Below are 19,362 nucleotides of genomic sequence, written 5' to 3'. Positions count from 1 at the left end.
AACATTTGTGTCTTTCAGTTGCACCTCTGAAGGTGTAAGAAAGATACAGCAATGGAAGAGAATGCACAACTGCTAAGAGTGAATGAATGATGCATTGTGCAGAATGATCTTCCTCATCCATCACTATCCTGGCAGATTTATCCAAATGTGTTTTTTTTCCAGACCAAGTCAGATCGTCGACAGCAAGATTGGATCAAAACTAATAGACTCAGATACACCCCATGAAATGAGATGGCTCGCTTGTACACCACTTTTCATGTTAGCCTCCACAAATTGTCACTGATTATGATCTTCCCCAATGACACATCCCCACAGCCCCTCACCACAACTCCTTCCGCTGTGTCTGGGTGGTGAATTTATCTGGGAGAGTCATTGGTGCTGAGCATTTTAATTTTCAATCATGTTTTCTGCAGTGCCTTTATCATTCTTGGGTACAAATAAACAATTGAAATTGGGTAACAAATGAGCACATCCGTTGATAGAGGGTTTTGAAAATATTCACGCCACGATATGATCTCTTGTTAATTATCCTCTCTCCAAATTAATCTAACAAGGTACAGTGATGGAAATGTATTGGTATGACACTGAAGGTGTGAAGAGACTTTGAATGGGGTTCCTTTTGTAAAGAATTTATTCTGAATAAAGTCAAGTTTTGATTTTAAAAAACCTATCCAGACTTGGTGCAGCCAATGTGGACCAAAGGACCACAATCAGAAAATTGATGCAACAAAAAATTTAACATGAAGTGAAACTTATGCGACACAAATTTGATGCGACGCAAATTTTGATGCAAAGTAAATTTGGTGTGATGCAAAATTGATGTGACATAAAATGGAGGTGATGCAAAATTTGAAATTAGATGGCTCGCTTGAGAGGGAAAACCCTTCAAACAATGGAGGGGGGAGTAACTACAAGATGCCACATTGGTGGTAATGGTGTAATAATGTATAATGATGGGAACGTATGGGCGTGAAGAGACTTTTGAACCGTTATCTTTTTAGCAAGTAACTTTCTTGTGAATAGGGTCTATTTTTGGGGGGTGGTGGGGGGAGAGGGGGGAACCCTACCCAAACAATGAAAGCAGGACAGACCTCAAATGTGGCTGGAGCAACAATGTGGGGGAGGGTGTAGGCACTGGGACACAAGTGAATGTCAGTTCTTGCTGGTAGGAGTTTGTGGGGCCAAAGTGGCCCTCAGGCGACACACACTGGAACCCCCCCACCCCCCACCCCCCCGTGTTTCCTTTCTGTTATCAGTGTTCAGTAAGACCAGGTTCCGCCAGCATCTGTAATAATCACCAGTCTTTGTTCCAAACTAAGCGCAGAGTTCACCTGCCCCAATTCCCAGCCCTCTGGCTACCATCCCTTCTCCACTTGGCCTGTCATCACACTCCCTCTCCCCCCTTGGCCTGTCATCACCCTCTCCCCCCTCCCCCTCTCCCCCCTCCCCCTCCCTTTCTTTCTCTCCCCTCTCCCCCTCCCTCTCTGGGACAGATAGTAGCATCCCTTGAAACGCATAGCGTTGAGCTGCGCGTTCCCGCACCCGCCTGCCGTGGAGGCGACTCCGCTGTCCGAGCTGCGATTTCGATGACAATGGGACCCTTACCTGCGGGCTGAGTTGCACCATCCTGGCCAGTTTCTCCTCGTCCTCCAACACATCCTTCAGTTGCCTGGTGCTGAAGATGCCGAAACGGTCCCGGGACATAATGCAGGCGGCTCTGCCACAGGAGAAGTGAGCGGCACGGCGTTAGGAGCGGAGCTGGATCATGCCTGAGACAAGCATCCGGGACCCCCCCCTCTCAGGACACCGAGCCGGCCGGGGCGGGGACTGCGAGAGCCGGCAGGTGGGGCTGCAGAGTCAGTGAGCGGGGCCGGCCGGCGGACGGAAGAGCCGCGGACCCACAAGGGCGCATGTGGGTCGGTCAGAGCATGAGCCCGGCTGCAGGAGCACAGTCAGACATTGCCACGGATGGCCAGGCGCTTGTTCGTTTCAAAAATCACTGTTGGTAATCTGACGAGGCTATCTCCACTGCTTTACCCCAAATAGACTTAATTCATTATCAATGATCTGCAAAAACTATTCAAATGTCCCCCACCAATGTTTCCACCATTGGACATTGTTACATTCATTTCTGGGTATCTTGTTTCTTTCCCGCCTCTCATCTGTTGTTTGAGGGGATTCCCCTCTGCCTGGTCATTGGAGAGGACTCTAGACAGGGTTGGATTAACCTCCTGCCAGGCCTGTAGCATATGCTATAAAGATGCCCCAAATTTAAAAGACATAAATATTAAAACATTCTGTGGTTTAAAAGAAAGAATGAAAGGGGCAACCAAATTCCAGGGGAAGCTCAATTCAGAGAAGAGAGACAAACTCAAAGAGATAAATCATTGCCAATGCAGCTTCGCGCATTCTGTGAATGGATACAAACTTACGTGGGTGACTTGAGGAACTTGGTTCTCCGGCTTTTTGGCAACTCGGAGAAAATCTGCTGTGGTCTCTGCTAAACACAGCAGCGTAGCAAACTAGGTGCATTGTTTTTATAGGAATGGCAGGGTGAGGGGGTGCACGTGTGCTTTAAGAGTATCAGGCGCCTTGTTTTCCCTTGGGAGACTGCGTAATTTTTAGGGTGGCTGCAGAAGGGCTACCCAGAGAAAGGTTGCTATGGCAACCCTTTTAGTCCACAACTAGATTCGTATATTCATGAGGCTGTAATTTAATCCAGAATTATCCATACTGGCCAGGATTTACTATGCAAATAGATTGGCTTTCCAGGCTGCTGCTTAATTAACTCGTCAAGACCATCTTCTCACTAAAAGGTAATCTAGTTACAGATTAATCTGCCTTTGTTTGCTGCCGTTCCTTCCTTTTGTGGTAAGCATCAGGATTTGTAAAGCAGTGGTTCTCAACCTTTTTCTTTCCACTCACATACCACTTTAAATATGCCATTGGTGCTCTGTGATTAGTAAGGGATTGCTTAAGGTGGAATGTGGGTGGAAAGAAAAAGGTTGAAAACCACTGTTTTAATCATACCTCATTGACTCGTTATGTGCATGGTTTCAAAGGAAATGGGCCAATGACAAATTTTCTCAGGCAAATTTTCTCACTAACAATTGCGTCCAGAGCAGTAATTCTCAACTTTCCCTTCCCCCTCACGTACCACCTTGAGCAATCCCTTACTAATCACAGAGCACCGATGTCAAAGTGGTATGTGAGTGGAAAGCAAAAATTTGAGAACCACTGCTATAAAGGGAAGCAAGGGTCATTATTTTGCACTTAATCAACATTATTTTCACCTAACTACACGACCTGAAAGATCTTGTTCCCTGAACGCAACGTTATCCTCTTCCCATGAACTTCTAATGTAATTGCATTTCCCCAATTGCTGTGAGATTTTCAATAAAATTGATAAATCAGTTATCATCATACACTTCTAATCCCCAAGCGATAACATTGCCTTCCTTGCAGATTGCTGCCGCTGGGGCTTCGTGCCATGACACCTGTGAGTGGGGAATCGCTTTGTTGAAAATAACAATTGTTTTAACCTCCCTTTATTATCCTACCTTTTAACAAGAACCGTTGTGCTCCTTATCAATATTTAATAGGATGTATTATTATTTGCATAATCATCCACGTGCAAAACGGCATTTGGTCATTTGAAAATGACCTCTTTCAAAAGAGAGCAGGCAATAGGTATCACAAAGTTTAAAAAAAGTGCAGAAGAATTCATTTTTTGTTTAGACCATATTTGATCACCTCATGATGATCACCTGGTTTTTGCAGGGAATGGAAAGATATGTCCCTATCACTGGCTCCATCCTATTCCGATGTGAAAAAGCTGCATGTCAGAGCTGAGTCAGCTGATTCCCCCAGGATTCCCTGCCCCATGTCGGCCAGCTTGACGATTTGCCTCGACAAAGTTGTTGTAATTGAGCAATGTTGGAACGAGAAACAGTTGGTTTTTTATTTACATTTCATATCATGCCCTGAGCTCTCCATGACCCTTGGTGTCATTTCTGGGCATCGTAAAAGGTGATCGAAGTACTCCTACCCTCGAATCCATTAATGTGAGCTCTGGTCGGAATTAACAGCTTGCAAGCATTTAGCACGGGGCCCTTGAAGATGTGGGGCCCATAACATATGCTATTTTGCTACTAAGTTAATCTGACACTGACTCGAGATTGTGGACCTTCCCCACCGTGCCCTCGCGTTGGCTGCACCAAGCCTCAGCACGTACTCCTGCAGCCTGGAATGTTCCAGTCGGCATCATTCCCACACTGACATCTTCGTGTGCTGGAAGACTAATAGGTTTCAGCAAGAATAAGGTGTGTATTTTACCTATCCCCAAATGTCCTTGGTAAGATGGTGGGGAACTGCCTTCTCTAAGTGAGTGTACTGTCCCAGTGCACAGCATGTAAAACCAGGCAGCATGAAATACAAGTCAGGGTGATGAAACTTTAAAAAATTTTTAGACATACAGTACGATAACAGGCCCTTCTGACCCACAAGCCCATGCTGCCAATTAACCTACAACCCAGCATGGGAAGAAGCCGGAGTCCCTGGAGGAAACCCACACAAACATGGGAAGAATGTTGAAACTCTTTACAGACAGCGCTGAATTTGAACCCACGTCATTGGCACTGACTAATCATGAAACTAACTGTGCCACCCTTGAAGGGGGAACCTACAGCTTCCTGTGCTTTTTGTTTTTGTCCCTCTCTCTGTGGAAGGGGATGGAGTCTCGGGAGTAAATTGTACATTCTGCTACCACTGTAAACTAGTGGGGGAGAGAATGGGTGATCTGCGTGGTTGATGAGATGCCAATCAAACAAGCTGCTTTGTGCTTGGATGGCATTGAGATTCTTGAGTGTTGCTGGGTAGGCAAGTGGAAAGTTTTCCGTAACACTGACTTGTGCCTGGCAGATGGCGAGAGGTCTTTGGGGTGTCAGGAAATGAGTCACTTGCTGCCGAAACCGGAAGGCACAATGTTTCTGTGGTTGGTGAGAGAGAGAGAGAGAGAGAGAGAGAGAGAGAGAGGGAGAGAGAGAGAGAGAGAGAGAGGACTGACAGCAAGGATGATTGAGAGGCAGAACAGAGAGGTTTAGAGAAGAAATTCCAAAACAGGAAGTCTGGGCAGCAGGCAGCACTGTCACTTATGGTGGAGCGAGGAAACCTGGGCAGAAATAGAAGAAAGGAGACATGTTGGTGTTGGAGGAAGGTAATGGAAGGATTTGGAACAAGGGGAACATCTTAACATTAAGGGGAGCACTGAGTGACGAGGGCAGGAGATGATATGTAGTCACATATGGAAGGCAGGGTTCTGGAGTTGGGTGTATTTATATAGGAGGCCAGGTAAGGGATGCAGTATAACCGAGGGACAGATGACAGTGAATTGGTGACCACCTATTTGAAACCATAATTAAGTGGCAAACATCAGGAGGATTGTCTAGCCAATGTTATGGATGGTTTCATTTAAACCCACCCACACCAGAGGTTTATTGATGTGGAAGCCCCCATCAATTTCAGACAGTAGGTTCTGGTGAGTTCCAATCCATCTTTACAAGTGTCTTGGGTAAACTTATACCTCTCATTTTGCTCGTTTTAGATTGGTCACAGTGTTTGAGCTACAGAAAGAAAATAGACACACACACTGAAAGCAGTTCAGTTTATACAAATGTTTATTACAAATTCAAAAGCTGATTTCAAACTACAATATGCAAGCCCTTCCCAACTCTACTTATCAACACCTGGACTGGTCCCAACTGCCGAAGCGAGGCAACGACTGCACACTTGTAGTAGGTTGTCAGGGCGCCGGTAGCAGCTTCTCCACCTCCCCCGACCGGGACGTTGGCCGGACTCTAGAAGTTCTTCTTGCTGAGAGATGTTGCCACCTCTCGGAGAGTCTCAAACTTCAGCAGGGGGACCATGGCTTATATTCCCCAAAAACTGCTTACCCAAGCACCTATTCCCACCACAGCAAGAAAGATATGCGAGCAAGCTTGCATGCTAGGCTTCTATCGATAACATAATTTTCAGCTTATCACTTTGAATACAATGGTTTATATTGCATCAAGGCTAGGCCTCTGGCAGTCTGTGACCAAAACAAGCAGGAAGAGTAAATGTTCCTGGTACACAGATGTCCTTTCATCAGATAACTGCATCTCTGGCCCCTCGGTGGAATTTAGCTTATGTCTGCTGATTCTAAAACACAAGCAGGTTCTCAGCCTTGCAGAAGCAAAGGGTGCAAAAGTAAAAAAAAAGTTAGAATCTTCCATTACAACAAGTGAAAGCCTTCTCGTCAAACTCTACTGGCAAAAATGTTTACAACTAAAGAAAGCCTCAGGTTCTATTGTAAAAGCAGTCAGAAAAGTGATTGCAACTTCATAGATTCTTAACCTTATTCTGCATCTCTGAGAGTGAAAGTATATTTATCACTAAATGGTTAAATTGCAATATATTATGGAATATAAATATGTTTCTTAATACATTCCACCATGAGCTACTTGTCGCTGTATGATGCTGGTAAATTTTACATGTGCAAGTTCCCAGCTTTCTGGCAGACCGCTTGTGGCTATTTCCAGTTGCAAACCAGGAGAGGGGCGTAAGCATTATGAGAGGCCCGTGCATCTATCCTGCCTGAACTTGCTTTCAGATCCTAACCTGACATCTTGTTGTCCTTGTCGGAAGACCACTGTCTGTACGAATAGGTAGCAAAGTCTCCTCCTCACTGACGATGAACACAGGCGCTCCTCAAGGATAAGTGCTTAGCCCACTCACCCTACACCCATGACTGTGTGGCGAAGCACAAGTGAAATGATTTGCCAGCTGAATTATAGACAGCAATGAGGAAGTGCACAGGAGTGAGATAGATCAGCTGGTTGAATGGTGTCACCACCACCTTGCATTCAACATTAACAAAACTAAGGAACTTATTGTGGACATCAGGAGGGCACAAACCTGTTACCAGAAGGAAGCAATTTTGAATATGTGATTACAGACACAATGATAATTTAAAAAAATTATAACAAACATGTACAACAAACTGCAAGAAAAGAAGAACGAGGAAACAAGCTGTAAACCTAAACAAAAATGGGAACAAGATCTAAACATAAAGATGAAGAATGAAACATGGGAAAAACTATGCTCCGGAACTATGAAAAATACAATAAACACGAGGGTTACGCATGATACAATATAATTGGTTACACAGACTATACATCACACCCCAAAAGTTAAATAAATGGGACCCAACAGTATCAGACAGATGTTTTCGCTGTCAGATGGAAACAGGAACAGCAGTACATGCAATTTGGCCATGTGAGAAAGTGGAAAAATTTTGGGAAGATCTAAACCAGGTATTAAATAAAATCACAAAAAGCAACATACCAAAAAATCCAGAGTTCTTTCTTCTAAGTAATATAAGAAGTAAAGAACTTGGACTCGATTTGGATGGAGCACAAAAAAGATTTATTATGAAAGCCCTAGCTGTAGCAAAAAAATGTATAATGTCAACCTGGAAATTAGAAGATAACCTGAGAATACAGCAATGGTACATAGAAATGAATAAATGTATTCCATTGGAAAAAATAACATAATTTAAGAAATAACATCACAGTATTCGAACAAATATGGGAACCATACATGGAACACAATAGAAAAATCCTACCACGGACCTCCACTACCTAAAATGACAGAAGGAGAAGACAATGAAATGAACTGACCCAGTATATAAAAGTAGAAGACACAAATTTCTTGTTTATTTTTATTAAGTGACGACGTTGTTTAATGGGTTTAATGTATCATATAGATTGAACGTTGTATGAATGGGGGGAGGTGAGGGAGGGAGGGAAGGGAGGGGGAAAAAGGGGAGAGAATGATATTGTGTATAATCAAGAGAAAAATGTCTCTGAATTTTGGTCAGTATGGTTCATAGTGTGAAAAATAAAAAAATAAATAAAGAACAAAAAAAAGGAGGGCACAAACCTGTCCGCATTGAAGGGTCAGCAGAGAAAAGGGTTAATGACTTCAAATTCCTGGCAGTCTATCAATCCTGCCCCCATATCAGTGGAATCATGAGGAAAGCTCACCAGCAGCTATATTTCATGAGGAGTTTGAGGAGATTCAGAATGTCACCGAAGACCCTTGGAAATTTGTACAGGTGTACCGTAGAGAGCATTCTGACTGGTTGCATCACTGTCTAGTATAGAGTTGCCAATGTACAGGACAGGAAAAGATGACAGAGAGTTGTGAACTTGGCCAGCGCCATCATGGGCACCAGCCTTCACTTCTACAAGAGGCGGTGTCTCAAGAAAGCAGCCTCTATCCTTTTTTAAGATTTTATTTAGAATTTTAGAACCACATAATGAAAAATAATTCAAATCAATACAAATACATGTGGATTATAAAAAGAAAAGGAAATCCTCCCTATATACTACCCCCTCCCTCCACAAAGAAAAAAAGAAAGAAAAAGAGAATAAGATGGGGACAAGAGATTGTGATGGATGGAGAGACATGATCACCCACGCCGAACGGCAAGGCACCTGAATGAATGAATGCATAAAATGTTCTGTAATTTCTACATAGTCAAAGCAAAATGTACTCAAATAACCTTAAATAAATTCTGGAATGTGCACTTTAATTACGTGAATAGTTTGATTACAAATTTAAAACTGTGGAGCACTTGGGCAAATAAAGGATAAATAAAAAGTGTCCGTGTCCCAAACATAATGGAGGGCACTGTAAATAAATAAATAAATATTGCCAAATAAATAGTTGAGTCTCAGACAGTTCGTGTGAGCAGTTCATCAGCCGTTCAGAAGTCTCACTGCCCATGGTAAGAAGCTTCCTGACGGGAGAAACTGGAAGATGCTGCGTGATAGGGATCCTCAATGATTTTTCATGCCCTCCTCAGACATCGATCCCGCTATATCACATCAATGGGGGGAGGGGTAGACCCCAATGATCTTCTCTGCTTCTTTTATGGTCCTGTGGATTGACCTCCGATCCAATGGTCTACAGCAACTGTGATGCAGCTGGCCAGGATGCCTCTCGATGGAGCTTCAATAGATAGTTGACAGAATGGTGGCTGGTAGCCTTGCTTGCTTCAGACTTCTCAGGACATGCAGTCACGGTTGTGCCTTCCTGACGAGAAAGGAGATGTTGTGCAGCCAGGATAGATCACTGGTTCAGAGGATTCTGAGGAAATTGGTGCTCTCTACTCTCGCCAAAACCAAGTTAATAATGTGTAGTTGAGGGTGGTCATCCCTCATCCTTCTGAAGTCGACAATCATCTCCTTTGACTTGTCCACGTTGAGGCTTGTTGGAATCTAGGGGTTAAAACAGTATGAAATAAATGATAAATTAATAAGTGTATATTTACTGCATGGAATCTAGGGGTTAAAACAGTAAGAAATAAATGATTAATCAATAAGTTCATTTGTACTGCATGAGTCAGGGAAAGAGGAATGTGGCTAAGTGGCTGTCACAGCATGGAGCAAAGTTGGCTGAACAAAATTGGTTGCTCCCAAGATACAGGGAGAGGATATGCATAAAACGATTTAGGAGGAATGCTCAACTGAAGGAGGTGGGAAGTAGCACAGGAGACACAGGCCAGATCAGAACAAAGAATGGCCCACAAGAATCAAAGGGAATGGAAAACCAGTCTAGGAGGAAGATTAAGGCACGAGGAGGTGTTAAAGAGAACAGCAGAAATTGGCCAGACAGGGACCAAATGGTGATTAGAAATATCTGGGGATGAATTAATTTCAGATCTAAACAACAGGATAGTCTGGCCTGGAGGATTAACATGGGAATGCTACACCCCAGAAATCTGCAAAACAGGAGATGACTTGTGATAACCCTTATGCAAAAAAATCTAGCAGGGAAAACAACTTTTGTTCTGTGTGATAAGATTGACCTATATAAACTGTGCCAACTGGACAATAGGGGTCAGTCTCGGGGAGTAGCTCACTGGCAGGTGACCTATGAACTAACAGACTGACCCAGAGCTCTGTTAAGTTTTATTCTTGTGCTGTGTAATAAATTGACTGTTGAACCGAATACCTTCTCCTATCACTTCATTCAAAGAACGCGCTGGACTCAGACTACACATAGACTAAAATTAAGAGTAAGTTAAAGCCAGAGTCCGACAATTTGGTGACCCCGACGTGATGAAGATGGAGAAGTGACGGAAGAAAAAGATACGAAACACCGGTCGATTGTGGTGTGGTAATAACAACAAGTGACCATTCTACAAAGGGAGGTAAGCAGACGCCTGTTTAAACGAAGTTCTGCTATTGGCAAAGATACAATTGTGTGTTGTCACTACTCTGCAAAAGACCTAGTTAAAGACAAGAATAAAACAAAGGGGGTTGGAGTCCCCCTAGTAGAAGGGGGTTGGAGTCCCCCTAGTAGAAGGAGGTTGGAATCCCTCTACGGAGGTTGAGGTCCCTCGAAGAGAAGGAGGTTGGAATCCCTCTACGGAGGTTGAGGTCCCTCGAAGAAAAGGAGGTTGGAATCCCTCTACGGAGGTTGAGGTCCCTCGAAGAAAAGGAGGTTGGAATCCCTCTACGGAGGTTGAGGTCCCTCGAAGAAAAGGAGGTTGGAATCCCTCTACGGAGGTTGAGGTCCCTCGAAGAAAAGGAGGTTGGAATCCCTCTACGGAGGTTGAGGTCCCTCTAGGAAAAGGTTGGAATCCCTCTAAGGAGGTTGAGGTCCGGTTGGAATCCCTCTAAGGAGGTTGAGGTCCCTCTAGGAAAAGGAGGTTGGAATCCCTCTACGGAGGTTGAGGTCCCTCTAGGAAAAGGTTGGAATCCCTCTAAGGAGGTTGAGGTCCGGTTGGAATCCCTCTAAGGAGGTTGAGGTCCCTCTAGTAGAACGGGGTTGGAGCCCCTTGTAGCAATCTCGAGAGGTAGATTTAGACACTTGGCCAAGTAGTATAAGGTGTATTGTGTTATAGTTATTTGTTTCTATAGTGTATAATAAGTATTTGTTTAAGAATCGTGTACCATAGTAGTGTATAATAAGTATTTGTTTAAGAATCGTGTACCATAGTAGTGTATAATAAGTATTTGTTTAAGAATCGTGTACCATAGTAGTGTATAATAAGTATTTGTTTAGGAATCGTGTACCATAATAGTAATAAGTATCTGTATAAGGTGTTCGGCAGTTAACTGTTTTTTCATGCACGCTGGTATTGTTGCTGTGTATATCACTGTGTTACTCACGATGTTTTAAGTACTTCTGGAGAAGGGGTAGCAGAGGTTACAGATTGTACTGTTTTACAGGGTAGAGAGGGCATAGAGGCAAGGTATTTAGAATACGGATCAGGGAAACACAGTGGGGATAGGCAGTCACACAGTGAGGCACCTGTGTACACAGACTAACCGCAAAACAAACAATGTACATTTCACACAAAGGGGGAAACTAACAAGCTAACCGCAAAACAAACAGACACTTCACACAACCACGAGACACATAATCCCCCAGCTGGCTCTCTCTCTGATCATCCCTGAAGGGGAACACCTGTTTTCAGGGAGCTGCTGGTCATCTAGTGGTTATACAACGTGGGAAGGGACGAAGTAGATTGCAGGGTGTCAGAATCACGAAGTCTAAAGGGTTAAAGATCAGAACGGAGATGGAAGGAGTAAATAGGGATGTAGGGCAAGAGCTCGGGGGAGACAGAGGGGTTCCCCTATCTGTAAACCGACAGTGGGAGAAAACAAGGGATCAATTACTGGGAGGAGTACCGAAGGGAGAGGAGGTACAGGCTATGGCACGATACGAACAGATATGGAGAGAGCTGCAGAATCAGGGGAAGGTGCCACAAGGATTTGAAAAAATCCGACTGGTACGGTACTTAGGAGAAGCAGAGAGGGAAGCAGCCAAGGAGGTGCAGGAACATGAGGCAAAAGGACAAGGATCTGATGTGTAAAGTGGCTGGATCAGCCAGTTGAAGGGGGAGTGTGCATGTCCCTTTAAGTGCACTGTGGCACTTGAAATTGAGGCTTCAGGCTCTTGTCTTGCAGTTAGAGGTATGGAGCCCTATCAACACATTTAATACATTTCTTCTACACATTCAGCAGTCAAGGTCCGTGAGTTTAAAGATCACCCACCTCTGGAGAATAAAGATACCTCTGGGGATTCCTATAAGTTTAATCATTCATTTCTCTGGTGCATTTTCCTCTGGAGTGAAATTAATGCCTCAGCACAATTTCTCTGTATTGCCGCTGTTATTTAATTCATGATAACTTTCCCCATTCATCAGGTTTATATTTAAATCCGGTCGTGCAGAAGTTACATTGTAAATAATCACGGAGGTAAACCCTGCGCGACTGGATTCAGCTTAATGGAGAAATAAACCTGCGAACTGGTCTATGGTGCTGTGTGAGTACTGCAATAGGTGGAATATGATTTAAATTGGTGGCATAGTTCAGAACAATTGGGTGCATAAGAATAATAATATCATTAAGAACTCACAGATCTTGTACCAGATGCTATTCAGTACATCTTGACTTAAGGACTGGAGAAATTGGCATGTTAGAATGAGATTGGCATGGCACCAATATTTCTTGATTCAATAATGACTCCACAAGCTCCAGGATTCATGCAGCAGAACTTTTAAGTGGAATATTATAGAAACTAGCCTGTACTTAAATTATTGTGTGTGCAATCCTCATAAGAACATCTTTTAACTTTTTTTTGGTGCCTGTTTTACAGACTGTTTTAAATAAGGCCAGCTCCTGTGAGCTGTGGCACAAGGCATTTTACTTAAGGCAGAACTAAAGGTTGAATATGTTTCAAGTTCTCTTGCAGGGGCTCTTGTGCTGCAATGTCTGTTATGTACTCACTCTAACAAATTGGAGGGTTGTGCCCCATACAGACAAGCAGCTCCAACTGCATTTTAATAAGGTCTAACATATTCAAAACCCATGCAAATATGGTTTGTGTTTCATTTTACAATTTTTACACTAACACAAAGGAAAGTCAGATTGTTATTCATTTTATTAAAATCTAGTGATTGGTTATATGTAAAAGCATGGCAAGAGGATCAACTAAAACCTGCCTGGGATGGTCCCTTCTGTGTACTTTTAATTACAGACACCGCAGTAAGAACAAGAGAGAAAGGCTGGACCCACATTCAAAGAATTAATGACAAAGTGCCATAATGTTACAATTTTATTCGTTTTTTTAATGGTTTATTCAGTTTTGTGTATTTTATTGCTGTTTTCAATGAGCTTTACATTTATCGTGGTTTATTCAGTTTTGTGTATTTTATTGCTGTTTTCAATGAGCTTTACATTTATCGTGGTTTATTCAGTTTTGTGTATTTTATTGCTGTTTTCAATGAGCTTTACATTTATCGTGGTTTATTCAGTTTTGTGTATTTTATTGCTGTTTTCAATGAGCTTTACATTTATCGTGGTTTATTCAGTTTTGTGTATTTTATTGCTGTTTTCAATGAGCTTTACATTTATTGTGGTTTTATTCAGTTCTTCTTGCATTTTATTGCAGTTTTCAATGAGCTTTACATTTATTGTGTTTTATTCAGTTCTTATTGTATTTTAATGAGCTTACAGGTATTCTTCATTGTTGTTTACTAATTTCTTTGGAATATTGTTCGTTAATGTTTTAAGCCCCCCTGGAATAGGGGCAGCAGAGGTTGCAATTCAGCTCCTTTAGAATGTAGACAGGGCATAGATTTAATGTATAGTCATAATGGGATATAAGGGATCCCAATACGGACCAGGGGAATTAAACAGCTTTAGTGGAGTACATCTAATTTGTATCTTAGCCTACACAGGTATTAAAGACAGGAGTTTTGAAGCGATAGCACAAAGGACATGGTGGGACAAAGACAGACAGAATGGTAGTCAGGATTGTACATGTAACAGAGAGAGAGAGAGTTAATACATATGCTAATGTACACAGACAGGCTGCAACTCACAAGTTCAATGATACATATGCTAATGTTAGCAGACAAGCTGCAACACACAGTTACCTTTTCCATAAAGGAGGATGAGGAGATCTCGACTTTTTTGAGTCAGTGTAGGGAGAGTTGGACTGATAAGGCAGGAGTACACCCAGCCACAGATCCCTTGCAGACTACACTCTTTAGGGCTGCAGTAACGAGTGGACTGCCAGCTGTAGTTAGGGAGGCATTAGAGAATAACCCTGATATTCCTGGCTGCTCGAGTGAGCAATGGGAAAAACATTTGACCCATCACATGGAACGTTACAGGGCTAAGCAAAAGGAGGACAAACATACTATGGAGTCGGCACAAGTGCAACTCCTTAAGCTTCAATTGGCAGAGGCTAGGCAAAAGGCAAACGAGGTAAAAAAGATTTCCTCAAAGGGTGCGAACCAGATGATTCAGCAGCCAACGCAGCCACCACAAGGGAATAATATGAGTTGGCACCCGGCCCCATATTGGGCACCGGATCCCACCTATGTGGCCAGAATGGGAGGTCCAATGGGGGGATTCCGAGTAAGAGGGAGAGTTCGGAGTGCTCCACGAATGCAGCCAGCCGTATGTTTTGTATGCGGTCAGCCAGGACACTGGAAGAGAGACTGCCCCCTGGCTTGGGATCCTCGGGACACTGGGGGAAGGGGATATGGACCACCACAAAATGAGCATTGGGTCCAGTCCCAGAGATCGTCAGTGCCACCCCCGGTACATCAGGCACCCCATGCGGCTTTAGCTCCAAAGAGACAATTCCCTTTGCTGACAGAGGAGGAGCAATATTGCCCACAGTGACGGAGCCCGAGCACCCACGAGCAGGCTAGGTTGGCAGACCCTTTCCTGCAGATTAAAGTTATGGACATGGAAGTATCCTTTTTAGTGGATACGGGAGCCAGATTTTCAACACTCACTGGCACTGAATTTCAAGATAAAACATCATCCTCTAGCGTCCAGCTGATAGGGTTCTCGGGTACACCAGAAAATCTGCCGTTTTCTACACCACTAGTCACTTCTGTGGCAGGACAGACTTTTACACATCAGTACATTTTGTCAGCCAGGTGCCCTACCAATCTCTTGGGCAGAGACCTGTTGGTCAAGTGCGGAGCATCGATCCTTTGTGGACCCAGCGGAATAGAGGTCACCTTTCCAAATGAATATTCTATGAACTGTTCATTAACGACACTGCATTCCGGTTCTCAGATGTTGTTGGCGGCAGCTGGAGGATCCGCGTCTGAGGGACAATGGGCTGACATTTATTGGGGGCTGCTGCAACCTGAGGACCCACAGAAGGGAGGGCTGCTAAAGCCTTATAATCAATGGAAGCTGTGGATCCAGACGTTACACCCGTATACCCCTCCCTCGGACCCTCCCCATATGACCCTCTTTTACGATAGGGATGGGGATGAAATGTATCAGCATGCCTTTTATGAAGAGGTAGAGGGCAGGCAATGGGAAATTAATTCGGACTACATAGTGATAGGAAAGGAGGGAGTGGCCGCTGCGGTGGCACTGACATCTGAGCAGCTGGAATGGTATGAGATGGCAGGTGAGGCCATTCCTCATGTCACCCTTGCAATTGGCACTACTCATCAGGCAAAAGATTTGGGACCGATGTGTCGGAACTTGAAGTCCCTAAGGGACTGGTCTGACACCCAAATACCGACAGTGCAGTTCTCCTCATCTGGTCAGGCATACAGAATTTTGTCTCCGACACATGATCAAGTCCTCCTTGAGCATAGACAGATTGAACGATTTCATGGTAGGGAGAAGATGGATCACCCCGACTCGGCCCCTATGCTAGACTCTCTCCCTGAGAACCTGTGGTCAGTGGGATCAGCAGATGTGGGCTTTGTCAGCAGGTTGATTCCATGACCTTCGAACTGTCAGATTACACCCCTATTTGGCAGATGCAATACTACATCATCCAAAACCAAAGACAGTTAAAGAGATGCTTTCCTTTTTGGGTTTGTCAGGGTATAGTAGGCAGTTTATCCCATCGTATGGTGAGTTAACACATCCACTGCGAACTTTGGTGAATGAGCAGGGGATGAGGAACCTGGGAGCTACACTGGATTGGACTGCACAGGCTGAGATGAGTTTTATTCTATTGAAGCAAGCTCTTACAACAGCTACAGATTTGGCGATTCCAAATTATAAACTACCTTTCTTTTTGGATGTTTCTGAAAAAGCACACACAATTGATGGTGTTCTTTTTCAGAAAAAAGGGGGTGGAAGATGTGTGCTGATGTATGTGAGTATCACACTAGACCCAACGGAAGACAGACACCCACCATGTACAAGACATGCAGCAGGAGTAGCAAAGATTCTACAAAAGGTGGCACACATAGTAATGGGACATGGCCTGACAGTATTAACAACACATAGTATTGTAGCATTTGTGAGCTCCACAGCATTTACAATGACTTCGTTAAGGCAGACGAGACTAGAAAAGATCCTGAATGCTCCAAATGTTACGTTTACCCATGAAGGCATTAACATGGCAGAAAATAGTGGAGAGGATGAACCAAACAATAAAAAGTAAGATCGGGAAAGTACAGGCACGGACCAAACTAAATTGGGTGGATGCGTTGCCCCTGGCATTAATGTCAGTAAGGAGTTCGGTAAGTTCTGTGACAGGATTTACTCCATATGAACTACAAACAGGGCACCAGTTTCCAGGACCGGGAGCCGGAATTCAGACAACGAAGAATGAGGTAAGCTCAATGGGATGCAAGCTTTATTATGAAAAACTAACGGCTCTGGTGTCAGATTTTTCACAACAGGTCACAAGTCCCATCAGAGAAGGGGAAACACCGATACCTTCAGTCGCGGAGTGGGTTCTGCTAAAGGTCATCAAAAGAAAGTGGTCGGAGCCCAGGTGGACAGGACCCTACAGAGTGGTGGAGAGGACGTCCCACGCGGTTCGACTACAAGGAAAAGGCGAGACGTGGTATCATTGGAGTCAGTGTGCAGCAACGGACCCACCGACACGGACACTGGAACAGATTTGAACGGAGGTGACTGAGAACCTGTGAAGCAACCACGGACTAAGAACACTTAAAGTCCTTTTTAAAGAGACTATTGGACTACAGTGACTGTGTATCAGTGGTTGACGGCATAATCAAGTTATTGGCATCAAAACAACGAAAAAAGCAGGGATGAATACTATGTGGGGACTATGGGTACTGGTATTCCGAGCCCTTGAAGGGGCTGGAGTAGAAAACCACTGTACAAAGTGTGTGCACTCGGCCTGGGGGTCGCACAACGAAAAAGAACAGTACTTTACTGATTGGACTAACTTTCCTGAACACTGTGTGGGGGCTCACACAGGACGTAAGTGTGTGCATAATGGACAAGTGTATGATGTTAAATTCAATAAGGGCTCTTTACTATCTAATAAATTAACTGGTGATTGGTCTCATTTTCATGAGACCAAAAGGGGGACTGTTGGAATCTAGGGGTTAAAACAGTATGAAATAAATGATAAATTAATAAGTGTATATTTACTGCATGGAATCTAGGGGTTAAAACAGTAAGAAATAAATGATTAATCAATAAGTTCATTTGTACTGCATGAGTCAGGGAAAGAGGAATGTGGCTAAGTGGCTGTCACAGCATGGAGCAAAGTTGGCTGAACAAAATTGGTTGCTCCCAAGATACAGGGAGAGGATATGCATAAAACGATTTAGGAGGAATGCTCAACTGAAGGAGGTGGGAAGTAGCACAGGAGACACAGGCCAGATCAGAACAAAGAATGGCCCACAAGAATCAAAGGGAATGGAAAACCAGTCTAGGAGGAAGATTAAGGCACGAGGAGGTGTTAAAGAGAACAGCAGAAATTGGCCAGACAGGGACCAAATGGTGATTAGAAATATCTGGGGATGAATTAATTTCAGATCTAAACAACAGGATAGTCTGGCCTGGAGGATTAACATGGGAATGCTACACCCCAGAAATCTGCAAAACAGGAGATGACTTGTGATAACCCTTATGCAAAAAGATCTAGCAGGGAAAACAACTTTTGTTCTGTGTGATAAGATTGACCTATATAAACTGTGCCAACTGGACAATAGGGGTCAGTCTCGGGGAGTAGCTCACTGGCAGGTGACCTATGAACTAACAGACTGACCCAGAGCTCTGTTAAGTTTTATTCTTGTGCTGTGTAATAAATTGACTGTTGAACCGAATACCTTCTCCTATCACTTCATTCAAAGAACGCGCTGGACTCAGACTACACATAGACTAAAATTAAGAGTAAGTTAAAGCCAGAGTCCGACAGGCTCAATCTTATTTTCGCACCATTTCACGAGATTTTCCACCTCTTCTCAGTAGTGCGATTTATCGTGGTTGCAGGTGAGGCCAACTATTGTTGTATCACCTGAAAACTTGATGACACAGTTGGAGCTGGATCTGGCCATGCAGTCGTGTGTCAGTAGCGTGAACAGGAGTGGGCTGAGCACCCAGCCCTGAGGCGTGCCAGTGCTCATTGTGACAGTGTCCTGCTGCCACCCCAGACAGACTGTGGTCTTTCCGGTCGGAAGTCCAGAATCCAGTTACAGAGAAAGGTATCGAGTCCCAGTGAGGACTGCTTCAATGCCAGCCTCAGGCTAATGATCAAATTAAACACCGTGCTGAAGGTTCTCCAGGTGGGTCAGGATGGAGTGGAGGGACAATGCTATTGCATCATCAGTGGAATACTTCCATCTGCAGGTGAACTGAAATGGGTCCAGTGTCTTTGGGAGGTGTGCTTTGATGCTTTCCATCACCAGACGCTCAAAAGCATTTCATAATGGTGGAAGTCGGTGCCACTGGGCAGTAGTCATTGAGGCCTGTACCTGTCGCCATCTTTGGTAATGGGATGATGGTGGCTGCCTTGAAACCCATGTGGACAATGCACTGCTGCAATGCCATGTTGAAGACGTCTGTAAAGGCCTGTCAGTTGGTCTGCGCAGTCCTTCTGTACCTGACCAGGTAGATTGTCTGGTCCCGTTGGATAGGGTTCTCCTTGGATAGGGTTCTCCTCACCTGGGATGAGGCTATATAGGGGGCCTATTCATCAGGGGAACACGGACCTATCTGTTCTTCTTGTCGGATCATGCATAAAAGATGTTCATTCTGGCTGGGAGGTACCATTATCTTTGACTTGCGGAGTTGTCTTGAATTGTTATAGTTTGGATCCCTTGCCACGTGCTCTCATGTCACCGGTGACTCACAGCTGTTTATGGATCTTCTGTGCATACCCATGCTTTGCCTTCCAGATTGCTCTGTCCTCGCTGATCTTAGTGCCATCTTGTCTCCTGTTCTGAAAGCAGGATCACAGTTCTGAGATTTGCACAGATGTCTGCACCCAACCATGGTTTCTGTTTAGCTCTGGTTGTGTAGCATTCGATCTCCATGACATCCT

General features: G+C 44.1%; 1 protein-coding gene and 1 long non-coding RNA gene across 2 annotated transcripts in view; one reads left to right on the top strand and one right to left on the bottom strand.

Annotated features, from left to right (window-relative positions):
- The window catches only part of vps37d (VPS37D subunit of ESCRT-I), a 51,846-nt gene extending 50,018 nt beyond the window's left edge, over positions 1-1,828 (bottom strand). Inside the window, exon 1 of the mRNA XM_069912114.1 lies at positions 1,606-1,828. Coding sequence (XP_069768215.1) covers positions 1,606-1,704 — 99 coding nt within the window. The 5' untranslated portion in view covers positions 1,705-1,828. The remainder of the gene's footprint in view (positions 1-1,605) is intronic.
- A 3,282-nt stretch (positions 1,829-5,110) lies between these two features.
- The window catches only part of LOC138749723 (uncharacterized), a 28,192-nt gene continuing 13,940 nt past the window's right edge, over positions 5,111-19,362 (top strand). Inside the window, exon 1 of the long non-coding RNA XR_011348845.1 lies at positions 5,111-5,215. This is a non-coding gene — a long non-coding RNA (uncharacterized lncRNA). The remainder of the gene's footprint in view (positions 5,216-19,362) is intronic.

The sequence above is a fragment of the Narcine bancroftii genome, chromosome 14, assembly GCF_036971445.1.
Source record: "Narcine bancroftii isolate sNarBan1 chromosome 14, sNarBan1.hap1, whole genome shotgun sequence".
NCBI lineage: Eukaryota > Metazoa > Chordata > Chondrichthyes > Torpediniformes > Narcinidae > Narcine > Narcine bancroftii.
Note: the sequence above shows the minus strand (reverse complement) of the source record. Positions and strands in the feature narration are given on the sequence as shown.